This window comes from Electrona antarctica, assembly GCF_951216825.1.
Source record: "Electrona antarctica genome assembly, chromosome: 24".
Lineage (NCBI taxonomy): Eukaryota > Metazoa > Chordata > Actinopteri > Myctophiformes > Myctophidae > Electrona > Electrona antarctica.
In genome coordinates, this window is record NC_136803.1 from 15,183,250 (window position 1) to 15,208,652 (window position 25,403).

General features: G+C 43.0%; 2 protein-coding genes across 3 annotated transcripts in view; one reads left to right on the forward strand and one right to left on the reverse strand.

Moving 5' to 3' along the window:
* Positions 1 to 25,403, reverse strand: part of dnajc27 (DnaJ (Hsp40) homolog, subfamily C, member 27) — a 305,233-nt gene that overhangs the window by 70,937 nt on the left and 208,893 nt on the right. The window lies entirely within an intron of this gene.
* The window catches only part of LOC306917053 (inactive dipeptidyl peptidase 10-like), a 70,126-nt gene that overhangs the window by 31,349 nt on the left and 13,374 nt on the right, over positions 1 to 25,403 (forward strand). For both annotated transcript variants that reach the window (XR_013789101.1, XM_079495174.1), the window contains exons 4-19: positions 2,487 to 2,581; positions 4,613 to 4,687; positions 7,694 to 7,746; positions 8,281 to 8,362; positions 10,402 to 10,522; positions 11,620 to 11,774; positions 12,556 to 12,653; positions 14,296 to 14,419; positions 14,769 to 14,807; positions 15,417 to 15,524; positions 16,649 to 16,725; positions 17,531 to 17,578; positions 19,334 to 19,452; positions 20,143 to 20,190; positions 22,277 to 22,378; positions 24,193 to 24,262. Coding sequence is in view for 1 of the 2 variants with exons in the window: in XM_079495174.1 (XP_079351300.1) it covers positions 2,487 to 2,581; positions 4,613 to 4,687; positions 7,694 to 7,746; positions 8,281 to 8,362; positions 10,402 to 10,522; positions 11,620 to 11,774; positions 12,556 to 12,653; positions 14,296 to 14,419; positions 14,769 to 14,807; positions 15,417 to 15,524; positions 16,649 to 16,725; positions 17,531 to 17,578; positions 19,334 to 19,452; positions 20,143 to 20,190; positions 22,277 to 22,378; positions 24,193 to 24,262 (1,414 nt within the window). In the remaining variant the exon portion in view is untranslated. The remainder of the gene's footprint in view (positions 1 to 2,486; positions 2,582 to 4,612; positions 4,688 to 7,693; positions 7,747 to 8,280; positions 8,363 to 10,401; positions 10,523 to 11,619; positions 11,775 to 12,555; positions 12,654 to 14,295; positions 14,420 to 14,768; positions 14,808 to 15,416; positions 15,525 to 16,648; positions 16,726 to 17,530; positions 17,579 to 19,333; positions 19,453 to 20,142; positions 20,191 to 22,276; positions 22,379 to 24,192; positions 24,263 to 25,403) is intronic.

Sequence of the window (25,403 nt, forward strand, 5' to 3'; positions counted from 1 at the left end):
ATAGCTAACAACTTTTTATATATAACACCTGTAGTTTTTACATACTGTATATGGTTTCTAAAAATATCATACCCAGGGGGAAAGTATTCATTTTCACCAGAGTGTGTATACTGATCAATAACAGTATTCATCAAGGCTACAAGCCTATTACAAATAGGATTCTCAACACTATATAGTGACCCCATTATGTAGAATATCGACGCGGGGAGCTTTATTGTTCTTCGACCCATATGCTACTACACTGTTGTATAGTTCTATACCATTTAATCTCGGCCTCATTATTTATCTGATGCAGCTTTTCAATAATATACGGTTCTGCGACCCACTCGCTAATAATCACGTCGGCAGCCCCCAAGCACACACCCCGATCAGATCACGCTGGTTCTGGTTTTGTCCAAACTCTTTAATCCATGTATAGATTGTATCATCACCCAGATCAGATACAGTATAATCCACACCATTATCTGTAGAGTTGTCCATAGGCTGAAGATTCCACCCTAAATAAGGATGTAAAAAAATAAAAAAGTCATTATATAAAAATAATACATATAGTATGTATAAACACAACAACAACAATACACCCATAATTATAATAACAAAGCATTATAATAAGTATTAACTATTTACCGTTATTGAAATTCAGGAGAATTCAAGTCTTCGGCTGAGCGGCAATTCAGACAGGTAAGGAACGGTATACATAGCATCAATGCAACTACACGACCCAAGGCCGTGAAGAATCCTTCTCCTGATGCATTCGAATTCGTGACTGAAATATCCTCGGCTGATAGTGTGATCAATCTGCATGAACACACACTGCAACGAGTCCCCTGCATAACGCTGCATGACAAATAGATCTCTGTTTTCACAAATACAAGGGTCCATGGGTTCTAGAGACAATACATCTTTCCCCTCATTACTGCCCCCAATATCACTTTCCTCTAATTTAAAATCACACACGCACCTGTCCGAACCATCATACGCTATATGTGATTCAGATTCCTTGCTCATAGTACGTCTAAGGATCCCACCATTCTTCTTCTTAGGAGCATAACAAACTTCCTCACAGATCATCACCTCATTAACACTACCATGATGCACGGTATCAGACATACCTTCACCATCAATTGAAGTCATGACCAGGTGTAGGAATGATTAACCAATATGTCTTAGTTTAGGTAGAACACAGGTGTTTTGAGAGGATCCTACATACACTGTATGCTAACACACCCTCTGTATTTATTAGGAGTCTACACATTCAGATAAGACATGCCCCTACCCTGTATAAACCAATCACACTAGACCCCCCCTACCCATAGTAGGCCAACCCCCATACACACACACTGCATACAACCCCCTCTAATTAACATAATTAACATAGTGACAGACCACAGTTTGAGGCAGTTTGTCTGTTACAGGTAGATAAGAGCTAACTGATAACACAACCATAAAACGGTTGTTGACCAAACGAGGTCCCACCCCAACCATCTGCTGATTACATCCTGTCTATCTGGAATGCAAAGAATGCAAGAAATGATGCGCAATAGTCCCCCACCCCCTCTAATGAGGGGGGAGGGGGTTTACAACTGCCAGCTGGCACTTCAAAGATAAGGGCCCCCACCCCCCGTTTTTAACTTCATCTAATTAACACATTAACACAACAAACAAATGTTTTGAGGAGGGGGGGGGGGGGGTTTACAACGGCCATCTGGCACTTCAAAAAGATAAGGGACCCCCCAATCTGCCAGCTGGCAGTTCAAAGAGAATGGCCCCCACCCCCCCGGTTACAACTGCCACCTGGCAGTTGTAAAAGATAAGGGATCCCCCAATCTGCCAGCTGGCAGTTCAAAGAGATAAGGGACCCCCCAATCTGCCAGCTGGCAGTTCAAAGAGAATGGCCCCCCACCCCCCCGGTTACACCTGCCACCTGGCAGTTGTAAAAGATAAGGGACCCCCCATCCCTCACCCCACACAGAGGTTCATCTAAACTTTCCATTGTTCTATTCACACCTGGGAGCCGGCATGTCTGTCTGATCTGTGGGACAGACCCACATGAGGGGGGTCACAGGCTGTGACATGAATGGGACATAGAGAAAGGAAGAGATGGAGCAGATTTAAGCACTTAATGTAAAACACTTAAGCTTAACACTTAAGCAAGAACAAAAAGCATGGCATACATCACATACATAAATAAAACGATTATAATAATAATTATAATTATAATATAATATGATTTTTATGATATATACAATATGATTATGGAATGTATGGAATGTATGGAATGTATGGAATGTATGGAATGTATGAATAAATTAACATAAATTAACATAAATGACTCACTGGCGCCCCCAGTGGCCAAAATGTGCGCTGATCCGGCATATATACTAACTACTCACATCTTCTCTGTGTGCATCAGACTGCGCATCCTTCCCTTCTGTGTGTCTTTGACGTTGTGTGGTCCATGTCCCCCCCCCCCCCCCCCCCTGCAGATTCCGCGGTGACGTACAGGAACCGTGACGGCGATGTCGTCAAGTTCGACTTTGTGTCCAACAGGTCGGAGGTCATTCTGAGCAACAGCACGTTCGTAAGGAGGATCTTTTTAAAATGTCAATTCATATACTTGTTTGGTCCTCGGGGCAGAATGGCTGCACTTATACAATGGAAATGAGAATGATTTATTTCGGGGCAATTTGAAGCAATTTCAGTCACAGGGTTAGATTTTTGCATCCTCCCTGAATTTGTATGCAAAACAAGAACCGAATGAATAGACTTTGATTTATTAACCCATTTTGGGGCGGGAACCCCTTTTGGTGTTAGCATTATGTTATGCTTTAGCTATTGAAAAATAGCAGATCTACAAACTCATAGCGCGCCACCGAGTGGCGCGCTACGAGCTTGTAGGTCTGCTATTTTTGAAAAATCGAAAACGACTGTCATAGAAACATAGCTTTTTCAGAAAACTGTCATTTTCAAACACATTTTTAGAATCTGATTGTCAATCTGATTGTCAAAATGGGTTAAATTACCATCTCTAGAGAGCAGTGGTGGTGGTTTTACGCTGTACATTGTACAAGATACTAATAGACTATGCTGCTTTATGTGCTTAAAATGCTAATGTCATCTTCGCTGAATCTTTTTTTTTTTTTTTATAATTCTAAATTTGATTTGTTTTTCAAAATCGTACAAAATCTAGGTTCAGTACAAAGCAGCATTACAAACATTACAACATACCTTACAGATAGCCAGTCCAAGAAACATAACAGTTAAAATAAAAATAAATTTTAAGGTTCATATACATCCAGAACCCATGTCTCTTTCATTTTGCTTTCTGCATCTACCCTGCCCAACATATATTCATATGATGTTATTTTGATCATTTCTTCATTCCATTCTTTAAGCCCGGGTGTTCTGGGGACCTTCCAATGACGCAACAGTATTCTGGCAGCGGTAACAAGTCCAACCTTTATAATAGTGAAATAATTCTTCGCTGAATCTTTAAAAAAATCAAACCCGTGTGAAGTGAGGGGCGCTCTTATCATCATACAGTACATCGTCCCATTCCGGCCAAATCACAATTTGCGTCCTCACCTTCGTCTTCAATGTTTGTGTTTACACAAACCCTCAAAGCTGGACATAGGAGGGGCTAGCGCACGCCCTTCAAAAAGTATGGTCAGTCTTGGCCCGAGGTGCCCCGGTCATGCTTAAAATCGTTGTGAGATTCATTGGGTTGACCACAGCACTGCCGTCGAACCAGCATGTGATGCAACGACTCGAAACCCTTCCAGAAACATCATGTATAAAACATGCTGTGTGGACGGAACAGAGTTCCTCTGTGGTTCTTTCATTATTTTATGTGTGCAACCAGTGTCAATCTTTAACAACACTGGTTCCCCTGACTGCATTTTTATGTTTGGCATGGATAATTAAACGTGCAAAGCAAACGTGTCCGAAGGCTTCAGATCCTCATTAAATTCCTCTTATATAAGTAACGGTGGTGAGAAAATATTGCTTGGGTCGGGAGAGTTAATCAGAATTCACCCTCGATACGAAGCGTACAAGAAGGACAAATATAATATACACTATGGCACTATGTCACTTTTTAATGAATAACATGTATGGTAGAGTATGTTAATACAACATAACATACACTTGGGGTGGTTTTATTTAGTTTTATTTATTACATTTAGATCTTGTCAAAGCCTACAGTAGTCACAGGATCTGACACGCATTTTTACCTGATGGTCAAGATTACATTTATCCCCTGAGCAAGCAGGCAGGCTCTATTAGCTCAATGGTAAAACATCCAGCACTTGAAAACTGGTTCAAACCCGGGGTAGAAGAGTAAAGTTCCATTTAATGCGAAATTACACTTTGGGAGAGGTTTGGGTTGTGTTGTAACCTTGCCATATCTTCAATAGTTGCTCTCTTGATTAGAAATTGATGTTCAAAAATATTCTCATACATTGACTTACATTGTAAACTCTGTGTTTCAAGCTTGTAGATCTGCTACTTTTGATGCTTTTTTGTATGATCAAGAGGTTAAAATATGGAGATAAGAGGTTTCTACCCGACTGCGACGTTCCACCAGTTGAACTTATCTTGTGTCTGACTGTAGGTGGCGTTCAAAGTGGCCAAATACTCCCTGTCTCCAGACCTCGAGTACGCACTCTTCGCCTACGATGTCAAGCAGGTAGGTTTGCAATTAAAACACAGCCTCTGCTAAAAACCACGTTGCACACATGTTAACAACACAGGTCTCCATTGATTTATACAACGCACTTTCAAGACAACAAACGGGTGACTTCTTGCGAGGGGTCTGACTGGAAGGAGGTACCCGACCCTGGAAGGAGGTACCCGGCCCGTGACCGACGGCAAATATTGACTAGGGGGATATGAGTTATGATTCTGTCCCTGGCGGGACATAACTCGGATTTTGCAACTCTCTGCACGACCTGGTGACTCACGCCGGGGCTCCACCGGGCGCGTCAGCGTCGCGTCCCCGTCACCGTCAGGGAATGTTCCCTTTTTAATCAATGAAGGGTGGCTCCACTGTCCGCGTTGCGTGACATTAACGCGTGCATTAAAATTGAACCGGTGCGTTTTTTGACGCACGCGACATAGACGCAACGTGTCCGGTGGAGCCCTGGCGTCCCTCTGCGCTGCCTCCTCATGGTTCAAGTCTGCTTTGGACGGCGTTTGGTCACATTTGGCCCAAGAAGTCACTATAGGGGAGTGAGAGTCTTTTAAAAGAAAACCCATATAGTTGTAGTGTGGCAATGCGACACATTTGTGAGTTGTGAGCTAGTTGTAGATTGACTATTTTTGGGCAAAGAGATTAGATTTAGAGGGAATTACTAGAGCCCAGAATGACCCTGGTCTACTAAGTATCTTAAGTGCTTTTTCCAACTTTTCTATCAAGTTTTTACTGAATTTGTCTGGCCATTTTCTCCTGTGGTGTGGTGTGGTTTGGAAACATGGGAAAACGACAACAAACGAATCCAACCAAATTGTTAAGTGAGCTCATGGGGGAGTCACAGCTTAGCGGAGTTGTGTTTTTCTCAGCTACTGCAGAAAGGGACAAAAACAAAACTATTCTTCAGAAGCGTTCGCAAACCTTAGGGGTCCCACTCAGACCCCCTGTGGAAAGCCCAGGCTCTACAGAGTGAACTGTCCCCTGTGGTCGATCACTCCAATTATTCATCATCATCACTGTAGCTGTTGCACTCCTTAAACATAGCTGACTGTCAGCTTTCCCCCACCATCTGCAGCAACAACAGCGAAGTGCCCATGAAGAGTGGTTCGCCGATTTTCATAATAATAAAAAACTATTTGTATAGCACCTTTCATGACATGAAATGCAGCTCGAAGTGCCTTTCAGAGCAAACAAGCAAAAGCATAAAACAACATTAAAATAATAGCAAGAAAGGCAGTGAATCAAGCAAAACAGTGAACACTGTTAAAAAATCACACACGTGTGAAGTGAGGGGCGCTCTTATCACCATGCATCATCATACATTATCCCATTCTGGACTTTTCCGTCTTCACTTTTCTGCCCTCACTTTTATCTTCATGTACTTTGCTCAGCCAATCAAATCATCGCTATGGGGTAATCCGCCAATCACAAGCCAATGTTTGTATTTACCGGTACATAAACCCGGAAGGCTGGGAATAGGAGGGGCTAGCGCTCCTCAAAGCAATCAACTCAAAGCAAGAGCTGTGTTTTAAAGATATCTACTGTACAGAAGGTGTCTTTAAGGTGTAGTGGAGTTTATTCAAGCAGAAAGCTGCTTCACCGTGTTGTTTTATATGCCATTGTAGGCACATAGAACAGGTCAGAGGTCAGCACTATGAAACTTGAGGTTGATGGGGGGGGGGGGGGTTCATCAAAGTGTTCATCAACTTGGCGAAACGTTAATTTTTTTGTTAAACAAATATTATTTTTGGGTTTGTGTTTAAAGAAACTGTGGGGAAAATATGTGTACATATCCTACCTTTTTTCTTTTCAAAATCTTTTTATTCAGGTTTTTGTAACAGTAGCCCAGGGGCAAGTATTAAACGGACATATAAAATATAAAAATAAAACTCAATCCCCTATACCACCCTCCCCCACCCACAATCCCAAGGATAGTCGGAAAAGCAGTCTGGAGGAAATAAAATAAATAAATATCTCTATACACATACACAAAAATACATGCATACATAATTAAAAAAAATAAAAAGCCGATTTTTCATAGCAGAGCAGATTTTGTTTCTGTTGTGGTTTGGCGTTGGCCGAGGCATAGGCACGGCACACTATGCAGTTTGTGTGTTGTGGTAGAATGTCATAAACGTCTTGTAAAACTTTTTCTCAGAGCCGGCAATTGAAAACCTTACCTTTTTTCCATATAGAATAGATGTGGTGATGACATTTGAGAGTGATTGGTCTATAGAATAGATGTGGTGATGACATTTGAGAGTGATTGGTGAGACCAAAGTGTGTGTGTTTTCCCTCATTGATTTCAGTCTTTGTTTGCATGCTGAACTTGCTGAAGGAGTCTCACCAGGGTTTAGAAATAAATGCAGCAAAACAACCACCAAAACAGGACGAGCTGTCTAGTCTCGTTTATAGTCGATATTTCTGTCGACCTTTCAGTCTGGCAGATTTTGAAATGTTGTGTTTGGTGAACAAGAGAATCGGGAGGTTCAAGAAGTGCATGTTGTTCTTTACTGTGTCAACCTGCATTATTGAAGATTGTAAAATATACTAGCTCGAATCCAGCTGGTTTTGAGCTTGTACATCTTAACCCATTTTGGGCGGGGACCCCTTTTGGTGTTAGCATCATGTCATGCTTTAGCTATTGAAAAATAGCAGATCTACAAGCTCATAGCGCGCCACCGAGTGGCGCGCTATGCACTTTTAGGTCTGCTATTTTTGAAAAATCGAAGAACCACTGACATAGAAACATAGCTTTTTCAGAAAACTGTCAGGATGTAGAAGACATTTTTAGAATCTGATCTCAGGTCAAAATGGGTTAAGTCAGCGGGAGGCAACCTTAACGATCAAAAGAGCTGCAAAATAAATAAATCTCATTCTGCCTGGAGCTAAATCAGAAACTAGTAAAAAATACAACGAAATTGAGGTAGCAGGCAGCTCTCAAACTGGACAAGACGATGAAAGTGTGGGACAAACACATTGTTGAACACCTTGTCATTGCAGGTGTATCGTTATTCGTACACTGCGTCCTACATCCTGTACGACCTGGACACCAGGTAAGACATTTCACCTCGCTCAATATTCTATTTCTGACTGTCCTTTCCTCATGTCTGGCTTGATTGATTGATTGAATACTTGATTAGTCAGAAATGTTAACAACGACGTGGTACAGTCGGACATCAAGGATGAAAGGATAACGTAAAGAAAAGTACCGGAGACCATTGTGGTCCTAATGTATGAAATTAATAATTAATAACATAAAAACAAATGCACAATAATATGTCGTCAACAGCTTCAAAACACTATTACCGTACGTACTAAAGGGAAAAACGGTAGCAGTGGATGACGTCGCCGCCTTGCGATGGGAATTCATATTTCAATACTGCTGTTTGTACCACCTGATGCACACACTGTGGCATTATCTATTCAGCAACAGATGGTGTGTGTGTGTGTGTGTGTGTGTGTGTGTGTGTGTGTGTGTGTGTGTGTGTGTGTGTGTGTGTGTGTGTGTGTGTGTGTGTGTGTGTGTGTGTGTGTGTGTGTGTGTGTGCGTGTGCGCGTGCGTGCGTGCGTGCGTGCGTGTGCATCAGGGAGGTGTTGGAGCTGAACCCGCCAGAGGTCCAGGATGCGGTGCTTCAACACGCTGCCTGGGGAAGACGAGGACAACAGCTGGTACGTCTGTCTGGGTGACGTGAGTCACGGGTGGATGCTGCTAGCCTTGCGTAGCCAGACGTATCGCACTGCGTGGATATTAGTCTGCTTCCCCTCGGCATTTTGGATTTTCTTTCAAAGGGAGGGTTACAAAAGGATTCAAATGGACTCTATTGGTTAGACCTACAACCAATCGGAGCAGTGCAGCCCGCTACTTCACACATACTGGGCCCTGGTTGGGTTATAAGTTCTTATAACCTGGTAAGCCCGCCCTATATTTGCATACTGGGCCCTCGTCGTTGGTCTTCCACTATTGCTGGTCCGCGAAAATACGCCCCCAAATTGAGCGACACGAAACTCAATCTGTCCGGGGCACTATGCATTACAAAGACAGATTGAAGCCTGGCTACGCAAGGTTAGGATGACGCGTGAATCATGCTTGTGATTGTGCATGTCTGTGTTGCTCCACACTACCAGCTTAAACGGAGTACTCTCCGTCTTCAGGGCAGCCTGCTGATCATTCACAGTTTCATGAAACACACAGGACCTATTACATTACCATGCTACACACATTGCTGTACAAATATATGCACTTTGAAAATCTACAGTAGGACCACCAATCAAATAATAAAATCAACTGCGGTATTTCATTCTCCGTCCACTTGTTTCATCAGAGAGAGTTTATTATTTGGGATCCCCATTAGCTAGTGTATAACAGCAGCGAGTCTTCCTGGGGTCCACACAGAACATAAGAACAGGACAGTAGGCCTACATTACAGGACAATGATAAAAATACAAAGTCATTTTTCCTTAAACCAGTGACTTTCATATCATCCATCAGCACTAATTGCACGAGGAAATTATCGGCATAATTACAGCCATACACGATTCAAATTCTGGTGGGATACATTCTGGTTTATACTGTTTGCCTGCTGGCTCTCCTCTCTCCCATCAGTGGGAGAGCTGCCACGTCGATCATTCAAGCCAGATTGCTGGATTGGACTTGCTGTGTAATTTGCATCCGCACCATTTTCTCCGCCGTGTTGATGTGGAATGGATCATGATGTCTCTGTCAGGTGGATACCTCATATGTCCAAAACTGTTGTTTTTCTGGATTTAAATAAATAAAATAAATATGTCAAAAGTAGCAGATCTACAAGCTCGAAACGTGGTGCGAAGTGACGCGTTCTGAGCTTCTAGATCTGCTACATAGCTGATGATGCTTTTGTGTGGTGCTGTAGTGACGCTGTGGTATAACCAAGTAGGGCGTTAATTTATTAAAGAACACAAATTAAAGTATGGACATAAGAAGTTTCTGCCTGACAGCAACGATATTCAGCCACATGAACGCTAGTGTCATAAATAATACATCTGTTAGTTTGTTTACTTTACTGTATTTATTTGTTAAGACGGGACAGAGTATATTAATGAACGTTGCATTAACAATGTAACGTAAATTCACCGGATTTAGCTAATTTCCATCCGTAGTCCCCAAACATTGAACACGAAACAAATCTGACAAGACATGAGAGGACAGCATACAAGAACAATGCATTTCAAACACGGTAAAAAAGAGAAAATAAGAAAATAAACTATTGCTAGGGTAGGCCAACTCTATTGTGGACTGACAGCCATACGTGATCACAAGACTGGTTGTTTATTAGCTACTGTTAAACTTGTAGATTAGTGAAGAGATTGTGGTGTGGAGAGAGAAAAGGAGGGAACCAGGTATGGAGCCCTGGAGGACCCCAGTCAATGAAGTATATCGTTGCTTTCATGCAGAAACCTTCTAACATTTTCGATTCCAACTTAATTTTAATTTTAGTTCATACTGTACAGCGTCACACAAAAGTATCAAAAGTAGCAGATCTACAAGCTCGCAATGCGTTGCTTCATACTGCGTTTCGAGTTTATAGATCTGCAAATGTTTCTATTTTTGAATCTGAATCCTGACGTATAACTGTTTTGGGCATATGAGATTTCCACCGTTCTAGGGTTTAAGTGGTTGAATTAACACTCTTGTATTTGTTGTGTGCTGCGGTCGCCTCATTCTCTGTCAGGTCTACATCTTTGAGAACAACATTTACTACCAGCCAGACGTCAGGAGCAAGTCTCTGCGGATCACCTCTTCAGGCATGGAGGGGGTCATCTTCAACGGGATGGCTGACTGGCTTTATGAAGGTTAGCACGATTGATTACAGTATTGACAGGAGTTGGTTGTACTGCAGCCTGCAGGTCTAAATATTCGTGCTCTGTGATCGAGGAAATGAAAGTAGTGATTCCATTCACTCTCAATGGGTGGGGAAGTAAGCCTTGCCGAGCCATTAGGCCCATAGAGCAGGAGCCTATCTCCTGTTTATGTAACGTGAGGTGGCTTGATGTACAAGTACACCCCCTGGACATGATGTACAAGTACACCCCCTGGACATGATGTACAAGTACACCCCCTGGACATGATGTACAAGTACACCCCCTGGACATGATGTACAAGTACACCCCCTGGACATGACGCTAGTATGACACAGGGACTTACCCCCAATCCAACCTTTGATGTGGGTCCCATTTGACCTGCCAATATCAGGGCGGACACGCTGTTTAGGAAGAAAACAGGTCTTGAAATCACACTTTTATCACACAAACAAACAAACAAAGCAAATATCGGGACTTACTGTATGTCAAGGCTGAATGGCTATACGACACACGATTCTACCAAAGTTTAGAATTTTAGAGCTACTTGACCCCTATCAGCCAGCCCGCGAGTTGAGATCCTCGGGAAAAGCCCTTCTCACCATAAAAACGGGCCGCAAAAAGACTATTGGTGATCGGGCCTTTGCAATCCGCGCACCCTCATTATGGAACGCCCTGCCACTGGAGATTAGGCTTGCCGACTCGGTTCCTCGTTTTAAATCACTTCTGAAGACCCATTTCTACAAAGCTGCTTTTAATCCTTTATCGTTGTGATCTCTTTGTACTTTCTGATGTATTTTTTTTTTCTTCACCTTTTTATGTTTTTGATGTATGATATTTTCTATATGCTCTTGTTGTTCAGCACTTTGTGACCTTGTTCTTGAAAGGTGCTATATAAATAAAGCTTTATTATTATTATTATTATAAAGTTCAACACTTTTTCTGTGCAGGAGCTAAGAGAAAAGGTAGGAGCTTCTCTTAATAGTAAGTAGTTAAGGCCGAGGGAGTATCTTTCTTTTAGTAGTAAGGCTGTGGATGTGTTTAAAAAAAATATATATATTAAATTGTTTGTTTTGTGGGTTGCTACTTAGAGGAGATCCTGCACTCCCACCTGGCCCACTGGTGGTCTCCTGACGGGGACAAACTGGCCTACCTCGCCATCAACGACAGCCGGGTGCCCAACATGGCTCTGCCCCAGTTCACTGGAAGCACCTACCCCAAAGGACTACAATACCCATACCCCATGGTAAGACTATCCCCAAAGGACTACAAGTACATTACCAAGATCTTGCTCACATTTGTGCCACAGTCTGTACTTTAAAAACACTACGCAGGCTTCAAATCCAGTCCTATATCGTGCTGATCAGAGCAATGGTCACTGAGTTATAGTCATTTGAAGTGTTAGACACTGCTGTTATTCTGACCCTGACCAGTGTTTGTGAAAGTTTGGTGGGGATCAGACCAACGGTTAACATTTGTGATGGCGGTCCGTCCGCACGCCCACCCTCCCTAGAGAATTTGAATATAGGATGAGATGGACATGGACAGCGTATCCATTATCCACCTCTTGAAATTAAGGAGATTAATCGAATAAGTTATAGTTTAGCCTGCAACTCATTTGACTTTGATCAAACAAATGTATCTTCCCTGGACTCAGTTCTAATAGGCGGGTACTTACGGTGCAAATTATCCAGTGACTCAGTCCTGCAGAGTCGTGTCGTATAGGTGACTCGCTGAGTACGGGATTTTTTTGAACAAAAGAAAACTATTTTTAGTCGGGTTCTTCGCTCCGATTACACTCCCTGCTTTGTGCGTGCGTGAGTGTTCGCCCGTCCTGTAAGCTATCTTCGAGATGCAGCGGATCAGCCGAAACCAGGCAGGAAAATAAAACGCTGAAAACCTAAACCTACACTGTGTGCTCGGACTGAAATCTCCCGGTGTTCCTTTTAACCGGAGTGTTAGAATGGACGCTATGTCATTGACCGTCGTGCCGGCCTGACCTTCCTGTGTGCGTCTCTCGTTTCCAGGCGGGTCAGACCAACCCGGCGGTGAGGCTGTCGGTGGTCAACCTGTTCGGAGCCACACACTCCCAGGACCTGACGCCCCCTCATCACTTCACGTCCAGGTGACACCTCGCTCACACCTGTGCTGCACGGCACGGCACGCATTTCAATGCTTAACAGTTGTACTGCGTAACCCGTGTTCCCCGCTATTTAATCCAATATAATATACACTGCCTAGATTTGTCTTATTACCTTTGGAGCATACGTCGTATTTGCAGCTTTGATCCACGACAAATCCTCTTTCTTTTTTAATTAAACACATTAAACAAATAGCAGGTTTAGCGTATTAAGCAGGGGGGAACGTTGGATTAAATCATTCAAAGCCCTCAAAGTGTTTTCATGAATTAAAAACAAATTCAATGATCTTTGAAGTTATTTCGTGAATAAATAAAAGAGGAATCTAAGAAATTAGAAAACAAAGGTTTAAGTAGTATTGAAAATAAGTGAATAACCGATCTACAAGCTCACAATGTGGCGCATGGCGACGTGTGAGCTTGTCGATCTGCTATTTTCACTATACAGTAGTTTGGGTCCCGGGCAAGCGTCTAATTTCTCTTTTGGGTTTTTGTGCTAAAAGGTTTGGGGACCACCGCTTTATTAAAACACGCACGCACGCACGCACGCACGCACGCACGCGCACACACACACACACACACACACACACACTAAGGCTGTACCCTAGCCCTTTTTTTAGGACTCGAACTTCGGCAGGAATTTTCGAGCGAACATCCGGACCATTTTTTCTAATTAATTTAAAAAATAACCTTTGAGATATCCGTCTCCCCTGCTCTTTATCAATCTCTCTCGTCTCTCCCAACACACACACACACACACACACACACACACACAGTCAAGTGGCTCCGCGAAAACAGCTGATCTGCGAGCTTGCTGGCAGACGTAGCTTGCTCGTTAGCTGTTCCACCTGTGTAGAAGCGCATTGAAGTGGGCTCAGGGCAAAAGCAGAACCTGTCACCGTGACCGTTTTGCTTAACAATGATCAAAGTTCACTTCTTTTTAGCAATAGGCTATGTGATGCTAGAGAGCATATATGCTAATATATTATGGCTGCTAAGAACGGTTCCCTCTATCAGCGATCATGCTGGGGTGAGTGTGTGTGTGTGTGTGAGTGAGTGAGACACATCAGACATTCCATTCAATGGAACTCTTTTGTTCTCACAGAACAAGGTGAGAAAGGTCAATCACCTCAGCTGCAGGCCAATCACCAAATGAATGTGCAGTTGTGCACGGTAGACTTTGGAGAGGGACAGAAGAACAAGGATATACAAAATCATAACTTCTGACAGGAATGCACTAGAAACCTACTTTTTTGGTACATGCTCATATCGCATTCTCGCCGAGATATATTTTCGAGTTAATAAAAAAGGAAAAAAATAATATTTTTGTTTTAATAAAAAAAATAAAACGAATGGTTCAAGCCCATTAATTAAGATTCGAGTACCAACCCTAACGAGCGAACATTCGAACCTTGAATGTTTGGGGACAGCCTTAACACACACACACACACACACACACACACACACACACACACACACACACACACACACACACACACACACACACTCTCACTCAATCAAGTCAGACAATTGGAACAATCAATCAACGTCTCTCAGTTTTTCTGTCTCTTTCTCTCCATCTTTATCTGTCTGTCTCTCTCCCTGTATTATCTGTCTGTCCGTCCGGCAGTGACTTCTATGTAGTGATGGTGAAGTGGGCGAGCAGCTCTCACTTGGCCGTACGATGGCTTAACAGGTCCCAGAATGCCTCGATGCTGACGCTGTGTGACGCCACCACTGGAGCTTGTGTTCAGGTGTGTATTGGGCACGTGTGAGCAATGCGCAAAGAATTCTACAAATGCCTTCTAAATCAGGGGTAGGCAACCTTTTTGACAAAGTGCCACGTTTTAATTTTCTTGTTCTTGTTAAATTAAATATTTCCAACAGATTTTGGAGGGATTTTGATTTGATTTCACATCCGGATGAATGATTATTAGGCGAGCAATTACGCGCCTATTTCCCAGAGTCCCTCCCCAGTCAGAGTTAGGAGTGTGAATGAATGTAGTTTTATTGTGATGTGCGTGCGTGTTTCTTGGATGTCAGAATTGAGTGATTCCTGCTGAAATGATGACATGAACATGAATGATGCGTTGTTTGTTGCAGAGATACGAGCAGAGCTCAGACGCCTGGCTCTCCAAGCAGGTATGGATGAATACGCAGCTGTTCGTTGTGCTGTCAACGGCACTTATGTTTTACGAGACATACAGACAGACTGTAGATAGACGACCTGAACCATCTGCATTCAGAGAGATATTGAGCTTCAATGTTTTCACATTCCATTCTGCCAAATGTAGACTTTTTTTTTATCCCCCCCCCCCCCCCCCCCCACATCAGAAAATCATGTTACAGTCTGTCTACAATGAAAGTATTATCCTCACAGTGACACACATGACAGCACACACACGCACACACAAAAGTTAGTCTTCTCCCATTATCACAGTGTTCATTTTGACGGCAACTTTTGATTTAGTTTTAGTCATATTTTGGTCGACTAAAGCTAACAGTTGATTTTGTCTACATGAAAAAATGTCTTTTGGCGGGCCTTGATGGCATTGTAATGGCTGATTTTACACTTGGTTGCATGCTGAAAATAGCCACACACACACACACACACACACACACACACACACACACACAGCCTTTGGAGCCTGCCTCATCCATGCAAAAAAGTATGTCACCTGTAAAGCACGTCTTTCTGTCTGTCTGTCTGTCTGTCGTCCCCCCCCCCCCCCCCCCTCTCTCTCTCTCCAGAGCCAGTCTCCAGTGTTCTCCAGAGATGGGGGCAGGTTCTTCCTGACGGTGCCAGTGAGACAAGGAGGTCAGGGTGACTTCCATCACATCGCCATGATCACCAAGAAGGTGACCAATCAATGACTCCCTGCTGTGTCTTTCTCATCTTTTATTTTGTTTTATTTTTTATTTTATTTATTTTTTTAACATATGTTTATTGAATTTTCATAGTAATTTCAAAGGAATTATTTACATATATTCCCCCCCCCCCCCACATCCCCATGGCAGCAAATACAAAACAAACTCTTCGAAGAAATATCAGGAAATGTCCATAATTACAGAACAAATAAAATAATAACAATAAAATAAAAATAAATGTTTTATTTTTCTTGAAGCATAAAGTTAGAATTGGTGTGAAATGTGCTCACATTCTTTGCTTAGGTAAAGTATCATTCTAAAACTGTTAGTCCCAATACTTGATTCTGATTGGCTGGTAGCCATGGTAAATCTCACAATAATCCACACCTTCAATCACTTTATATCATTCCCAGCTGCGTTAAATTGATCCCGCAGCTCTGTAGCTGAACTGGGGAATGGGAGCACATGATTGCCTTACAAACACTGGCCGTGCGGGTGTCTAAGCACCACCCGCACTCATACGACTGTGAATGTGTGGCTATAAATCGACTGGGCGCTATAATTTAATGGATTAAATAACCCCGGGCAATTAAAGTGTTAATACCGCAATGCAGAAATACTAAGAAATTCTTTCTTTCTTTCCTGAAGCAAAAGTTAGACATATAAAAAGCCAAGAGAAGTGTAGGGGCAATTATTGTTCACAGCTGAGAAATCACAGCTGCTCTTGGTTGAAACTTAATATTTTACTAAAAACACACACGCGAGGAAAAACTGTTGTACAACGCATCGCGGCACGTTGTAAGCTTGCAGATCGGCTATTTAGATGTATCACTTTTAACCCATTTTGTGCGGGAACCCCTTTTGGTGTTTTAAACATGTTATAATTTAGCTATTGAAAAATAGCAGATCTACAAGCTCATAGCGCGCCACCGAGTGGCGCGCTATGAACTTGTAGGTCTGCTATTTTTGAAAAATCGTTAAAATCGTTTTTTTTTCCGACGTCAGGCCTGAATGGGTTAATGTGATAATGGGAGAATACTGTAATAACACTGTGGGTGTGTGGGTGTGTGCGTGTGGTGTGTGTGGGTGTGTGCGTGTGCGCATTGAATGACCAGAATGAAGTGCGTCACTTAACGTCAGGTGACTGGGAGGTGACAGAGATCATATCCTACGACGAGATCAACCATCTCCTGTGAGGCTCAGTTCTGTTTGACATAGAAATTAATATGTACGGTAAATTCATGTTTGTTATCTGTTCATTTATCTGTTCATCTATCTATTTGTGTATTTAGTTTGTTATTAATGACATTAACCCTATTTTGCCCATGTTTTCCAAGTATACAAAAACGTTTTAATAGCAAAAATAGCTATTTTCAATATTCGTCGTATTTGGCTTTGAGTTCTACATACTTCACTGTGTGACAAATTGTGAAAATAATCAATCTAAAACCTTGTAGGTCAATGCAACGGTTGGGATCAAAATGACTGAGCCTTTCATTTTCTCATGTCGTATTTATTTGTCTTAATTGACCATGGATAAAGGATAAAGGCTCTAATCCATACAGCAGTGTTGCCGGTAATGAAACCACCTTCAGAACGGGAACCCCTTTTGGTGTTTTAAGCATTATGTTATACTTTAGCTATTGAAAAATAGCAGATCTACAGTACAAGCTCATAGTACGGCACCGAGTGCTAGATCTGCTATTTTTTGAAAAATCGTGAAAACTTATTTAACTCAAATCTTTGCTTCTGGGGCGTCCCTGGAAACTACACATTTTCAGATGGGGGTCGGCGGCCGATTACATATAATTCTGGGGGTCCTTGACATAAGCACCACTGACATAGAAACATAGGTTTTTCAGAAAACCGTTAAGATTTAGATTTTTGGGTTGTGTTGCATGAAGATTTCTTCTCACTGTCATATCCTTCTTTGACCTTTACTTGTCATCTGCTCTGCTCCCTCCTCCTCCTCCTCCTCCTCCTCCTCCTCCACACAGATACTTTATGAGCACAGAGAACTCACCTCAACAAAGACATCTCTACAGGTAACTGTTTTTCCCCGTAAATTCCATTATTTATTAATCCCACACAAATCTTTTATGGAGAAAAAAAATCCTATAATTTTTCTTTATGGTTTTTACATTAGACGACATATTGTGGCATGTCATTTTTATGGTTTTTACATTGGAATGTCGTCTTAGAGACTTTGTGCACCTAAACGTGAATACCATAAAGCATTAATAGAACTCATGCATAGCATATGACCTTGGACTAAGGGACTGTATAATTCATGCAGGGAGCGTAAAGCAGAAACCATTGCATTTCCAAAGAATGTTTGGGTTTCTTGTAACATCTGGACCGATGTTTCATATCGTTGCTGTATGTCCAAAACCACATCGCTCACAACAATGCTTTGTGAGCATACTAATCATTTTAGCTACCTTTGCATGACGCTGTCATATGATGAAGTGTAAAATATGCCATTAATTCATGGGGAAAAAAACCATAAAAAGACAACATGAATTGTCTGAGAGGAGTGACATAGGAGCTAGCTACACATGGTTGTCAAATGGCTTTTCTCTGGCACACATCACCAACGGATGGAATGTGAACTGGCAAACATTGACATGTCATTGTTACTCCTCTGTGTGTTTTGAAGGATCGTGTAGACCCGTGTAGATCAATACTTAGAATATGACACTCTTGTTGATGCAATTTGCCCACTAGGGAGCTCCCAAAGGGAGCTGGCTATAGATTTCCATGTTATTTGCTACCATACTGAGATGATGAACCTAGTTAATTTTGTCCATTAGGCAAAACTTTCGACTTGTGATAAATATAATGGGCACTTGCTGTTGCCTTGTGCTGTTTGTGCTCGAGTGACTATACACTTTTATACAGAGCGTGCGTTCAGATATGCGCACCGGGAATGTGGAATTTATTTTGAGTGCGCTGGGCTGTGACGTCACAGAGCGCACCGAGTGGCTTATTTACAAACGACCAGTTAAAACTGGTTGTTTTAACCAGTTAAACATGGGCCAAGGTAAATGATGAACACTTTTTTTACTCTATTGTGATATACTAAATGCTTGCCTTAACTAGCTTAGCTTTTGCCACCCAGGGAGTGCTCAAGACACCATAATGACGCACGCACACTGAATAACCCCAACTTCTGAGTGGGGTCGGCGGGCACTCAGATTTTTGAACGACAAACACTAAATAAACAAACGCCAAGAGGGCACACCCGTGTGCTCAGTGCGAATTTCCGAACACACCCAGAGTGAAGTGAAGACTAACCAAAACCAAGACCAAAAAGCTAGTTTGAACACTCACTCAACATACAGTTGGAGGCCATCGATATTGTCCTTTTCTTTTTGCTGAGGTTTGCGTGATCTGCGCAAAAGGACAGTTAACCCATTTTGGGCGGGAACCCCTTTTGGTGTTTTAAACATGTTATAAATTAGCTATTGAAAAATAGCAGATCTACAAGCTCATAGCGCGCCACCGAGTGGCGCGCTACGAGCTTGTAGGTCTGCTATTTTTGAAAAATCGTGAAAATATTTATTTCAGAAAACTGGAGGATTTAGAAGCATTTTTTTAAATGTTGAGGTCAGGCCTAAACGGGTCAAATGATAAGGGACAATATCGGTGGCACCCAACTGTACAGTGCACCACTACGCTGTATGCATGCATGTACTGTACGCTATGTTGTGTGCAGCACAGCATCTGTTCTAGTTTGTGACCTCTCTCTCTCTTTCTCTCTCTCTCTACCCTCCACCCTCCTCCTCCTGTCGTGACAGTGTGCAGACCCTGGGCCAGTTTCCACGGCAGTGTGTGACCTGTGTGCTGAGGGAGGAGTGCACCTTCTACCGTGCTGAGGTCAGCGCCGGTGGAGAGAACGCCATGCTGCACTGTGAAGGTAGGAGACACACTGCAGACAGACAGACAAGTGTTACAGTCTGTAACTGTGTGTGTGTGTGTGTGTGTGTGTGTGTGTGTGTGTGTGTGTGTGTGTGTGTGTGTGTGTGTGTGTGTGTGTGTGTGTGTGTGTGTGTGTGTGTGGGGGGGGGGGGGGGGGGGGGGGGGTTATTGTGGGGGCGGCAGTGGCTCAGGGGTAGAGTGACTGGATGGGAATCGCATGGTTACCTGTTCGAACGCGGGCTCCCCCAGAGTTAGGCGCGATTCATACTCCTATTTTAGAGCCGAATAAAAGTTGGTTCGGCTCTGTAGAGCCTACAATGTGACGTCATTTGAGGTTCGGGGGGGGCCGGTACCGTCCTAAAGTCGTCTCTTCGGTGCTACTGAAAATTTCTGACGAGCCGAAATCATTTCGGCACTACAGTGGTAAAATAGGAGTATGAATCGGCCCTTAGTGTCGAAGTGTCCTTGAGCAAGACACTGAACCCCTAATTGCCCCCGCTGTGCAGGTTGGTGCCTTGCATGGTTTCCTCCGGCATCGGTGTGTGAATGTGTGTGTGAATGGGTGAATGTAATGCACAATCTCTCTAAAGCGTCTTGGATAAAGGTGCTATATAAATGCACCATTTACCATTTACCATTGTGGGGGTTGTTGTGCGTGCGCATGTGTGTGTGTTTGTGCGCTCGCTAGGTCCTGGGGTGCCAGCCGTGCTGCTGGTGAACCTGAATGACCTCAGCTGTAAGTCTTTTTTATATTCATCACATCTTAGTAACTTCAGTTTGAATAAATTCCGTGTGTTTGTGTATCTGTGCGTGTGCCCACGCAGTGAATAACAAACGTGTGCGTTCTCTCAATCTCTTTCTAATCTCTGTTTAAAAAGCATTTCACAAGTAGCTTGTCCTAGATAAACTGTGTCTACACAAAGCATCCACCAGCTGTCAGAAAGTCTGAAAGTGATTATTTCACCCAACAAACAACACTGACGTTTTCATTTTGTTTGCTTTTCTTTTTACCTCTTTTTCTCCACAATTTAGTCGTTATGTCAATTGATTCATCCCCACACACATTTCAGTGTTGCCGCTGCATGTATCCCACTGACTCACCTGCCAGTGAGGAGCCCCCACCGGGAGGACATAGAGCCTTCATCCTACTCCTCCCGTATTCCTACACTCCCAGCCTGTAGGAATGTTTTTTTTAAAGATATTTTTGGGTCTTTTTCTGCCTTATTTGATAGTTTACCAGTAAGTTGACAGGAAATGGGGAGTGACACGCAGCAAAGGTCGTCGCGATTGGGATTCGAACCCGTGACACGCTGTCAGGCTGGATTAGCAGCCTAGGTGTCTGGGCCGCCAGGGCCCAGCCTGTAGCATTACAGTATGTACAGTGACAATTATCACCCTCCCCACCTGACTACCCTGCCCAGAACACGCAGACCAATAAGTGTCTGTGTAGTAGGCGCTCCACAAAGCCGGATGCAACACGGTGGATTCAAACCCACAACCATTGCCCGAGCACCCCAACACTGATGGTTTTAACTTTTAACCTTTCAGAAGCAGCTACAGTACTCTGTGTACAAGTGAATAGCGCTGTGGATATGTTCTTCCTGTACACAATTCTACATGTTGTGAAAATTGTTTATGAAACACACACAGTGCTAGTGTGAGTGTGGGGGGCTCCTTTCACGCTGTTTTAGAGATCGCATATTAAAAAGACGCCCAACAAAACAAATTTCAGTCGTAAGATTTTATTCTTTGCTTTAATCCATGCCTGCCTACTGCTTTGAAAAACAATTCTGACACCGTTCCAATAAGATGTTACCACCACCACCCTAAAGTCTCTGCTTTGGTTCTGGAATGAATTGAACCTGTTTTGTATTCATTGAATTTATATGTCAGACGGATGTATCGGTGGGTGGAGATCAATGCAATTCACTTTTATTAAAATGTCGAATCACAACAAGATAAGGAGAGTAGTAACAATAACAATACATAATGGTGTAATATGGTTTATATAATAAAAGGATATGGTTATAAAATCCTACTATTTGTCACATACATTGCTGTATGTGAGATTTGCTCTCTGCATTTGACCCATCTCTTGGAGCGGTGCGCCGCCTGTAGTTGATCTAGCCCACCCCCTCCCCAATCCAACCCAACACAATCCAACCCTTGATGCTGAGTGCCAAGCAGGGAGGCATTGGGTCCCATTTTTAGACAGTCTTTGGTATGACCCGGCCAGGGATCGAATGCCGACCTCCCAGTTTCAGGGCGTACACTCTTAACCACAAGGCCATGAGCTAGTGTGGTCTGCAATCACACACTCGATCTGCAGCTGGGGGTTCGTGATAACCTCCCAGTTTCAGGGCGTACACTCTTAACCACAAGGCCATGAGCTAGTGTGGTCTGCAATCACACACTCAATCTGCAGCTGGGGGTCCGTGATAACAGTCCCCGTTGGTCTGGATATGCGAGACTATGCATTGAAAGAACGGTTGCATGGCAACTATATGTGATTTGTAGTCGGTAGGTAAACACATGAAAAAGAAACACTGGTTTTCAACCGTGCTCTGTTCCTGAACGTTGTTCACTATTTCCAGAAAAATGTGTACTGAATAATCAGCCAAATGGTGCAGATTTTTTGGGGTCCATTTTCTTTTAAAAAATGCCACATAATCACGCAAACGTCCCACATATTTTGCAACCTACCTATTTCCCAGCATAAAATCACATATCAACAATCACAAAATCACACGTTTTTCTGGGGGATCTAACTATTCAACCTGTGTGTTGTGTGCCTCCTGCGTGACGTCCTTGTGGCTGTACAGCGTACTTCGTCTTGGAGGACAACCTGCCCGTCAGGTCAGCACTAGAGAGCAAGAAGACCGTGCAAAGTCACACTGTCACTATCACTACTGAGGAGCACTTTGGTAAGAAGATACTATCTGTGCGTGCGTGCGTGCGTGCGTGCGTGCGTGCGTGCGTGCGTGCGTGCGTGCGTGCGTGCGTGCGTGCGTGCGTGCGTGCGTGCGTGCGGCAGAGTACAACATACGCAGTGCCCATAAGGCAGCTCATCTGTGGGTGTCTGCTCTGCATTCACTTTCAACTCGTCTTGCGTATAGCCAGACAACTACACACTACACAATCTCCAAATGCTATATTATAGAGTCTGGAACTACACCTCCCAAATTCCGAGAATGGAAGCCATCATCCGTATATTTTAAAATATATCTTTACGTGTTATTTCTGATAAACGTCAAGCTATACAGTATATGTTCTGATTATTTTTTCATTTATATTACAGAGATTAAAATAGGGTGCATTTTGCGTCCCAAAACGCAGTTTATAGTTAAGGGACGCAATAAAACAACGACCTCTGCATCCACGGGTACTACTGTAGTACTGTACTGTTTTTTTTATTCTAGTTTATTTTGCTACCTTTAGTTATAATAATAATTTCTTCTGTTTTCTACATGAATATAACCACATTATAACCATATAAAATGAAATGTGAGTTAAATGCCGCAATTTGTAAAAATGGCAAAATATGACCATTGAAGTGGGACTCATAAAATGTCCCTGGGACTCATCTAAAAGACCATCCCTGCATCCTGGGACTCATTACATTGAAAACGTATCACTGATCACAATATGTAGTCACAATATGTCGTCACAATATGTAGTCGCAATATGTCTCCCCCATGTCTCCCCCCTGCTCCGCTCCCTGCACTGGCTCCCGGTCGCTGCCCGCACAGAATACAAAACTCTGATGTTGGCATTTAAAGCAACCAAAGGTATGGCTCCCCCATATCTTGCCAGCATGATTGAACCCTACAAACCCTCCCGCGCACTCAGATCAGCCAACGCAGGGAAGCTGGAAGTACCCTCACTAAAAACGCCTGGACAACGCTCCACACGTCCCAAACTCTTCTCCCTTCTGGCCCCAAAACTGTGGAATGCACTTCCCGTTGCAATCAGAACTGCAGCATCACTCCCGATCTTCCGCCGTAGTCTGAAAACCCACCTTTTCAGACTCCATCATGGCCCATAGCACTTACCCTACCCCCCTTAGACAGCACTTCTTAGACTTATATAGCATTTGAAACAGACTTATAGCATGTCATGTAGACAGCACAATAAGTGCATTGTATGTAGTCATAGCACTTCATAGTATATATGTACAGCATAGTATAGCATATATGTATAGTTTATATGTATAGTGTCATTATATAGATATGTTCTAGTTATAGTTTATATGTATAGTGTCATTATATAGATATGTTCTAGTCACGTTCTTAGCTTACGCATGTTTCGCGATAAATGCATTTTTACATATGTGATGTATTCCCATGCTTTTTGTTCTTGCTTAATGTAAGTCGCTCTGGATTAAGAGCGTCTGCTAAATGCCTAAATTGTAAATTGTATGTAGTCGCAATATGTCGTCGCAATATGTCGTCGCAATATGTCGTCACAATATGTCGTCACAATATGTCGTCACATATATCACTGATATTAGAACAAATTTGCGCAAAGACACAGCGGAACGAGGAGGACGTGTCACATGAGTTTTAGCGCTTGATAATTCTCAGAACTTCTGTTGCTCCCGACCGTATAACGGAAGCGTTCGGTATATCATTATATCTAATCTCTCTAATTCCCCTCTCTCTCTCTCTCTCTCTCTGTGTCTTTCTCTCTGTCTCTCTCTCTCCTGGTCAGTTAACGTCTCTTCTTCCTCTCCTATCAGAGCTGCATCTGAAGCTGACCTATCCCGCTGACTTCTCTGACTCCAGGCGGTATGGTCTGCTGCTGGTCATGTAAGCCTCTCTGTGTTCTGTGTTCACTCCAGCCTGTGTTTGCACTGTTCAGTCGTCAGTAGGCCTCCAGTGTCTGGCTCTAGTATGCATACAGAGCCTCCACATTATTCAGAACATTTACCTTTAATGTGTCATATCCACAGACCCTTATTTAACCCATTCAGGCCTGACGTCGAAATAAAAAAAACGTTCGCTCTGAAAGAATATTATATTCAAAGATTTGTGCCGCATTTTTTTCAAAAATAGCAGACCTACAAGTTCATAGCGCGCCACTCGGTGGCGCGCTATGAGCTTGTAGATCTGCTATTTTTCAATAGCTAAAGTATAACATAATGCTTAGTTAAAACACCAAAAGGGGTTCCCGCCCAAAATGGGTTTAAAGCTATAATATGACACACATGCGTCCTCAGGTCTAAATGGGTTAACAACGTAAAACTTCAAAGTTCCGGTGGTCCAGAGCCACAGATACGACCGCTGTGCCCATATACAGTACAGTATGGTCATGTGTATACTGTATTTGGGACTGACCGGCTTCACTCGAGGGAGTGTGGTGCTCGCCGCAGTGTCGTTCGGATATTTGGTTGTCCAGAACTGCTCGTCTATGGGCTTGCCAATATACCGAGTATTTGACATCCGGGACCTCCATATATGGGCACAACAGGCACACAGACAGACGGGTAAAAAGACGGGTTTTTCAGCCGGCGGCAACGATATACAACTGTGTGTTTATATTACACGGTGTATTAGAGCCTTCATTACACAGCAGTCACAAAGTGATGGTGTCACCAGCAAAGACTTTTTTGACTTCATCACGCCAACACTCTACACGGTCTTTCTATGTGCTACATTCATCACTCCCTGCCCTCTCTCATCACCCTCTCTCGCATTCTACTTTCCCCCTCTCTCCTTCTCTCCTCCCCTGAAAAAAGGTAGACTGCTGATACAGTCACACCTCTGTAAGAAAGAATTTGCAATTCATAAAAGTATAGGGAAGAAAAAAATGGATGGAGGGCAGAGTGTATTGTGATTTTCATGAATTTTGCTCTAAATCAAAAGATTTTATGAATAAATGAGTGGTAAACTCTACAGTCTCTCTCTCCCTCTCCCTCCTCTCTGTCTGTCTTTCTTTCTTGCTCTCGCT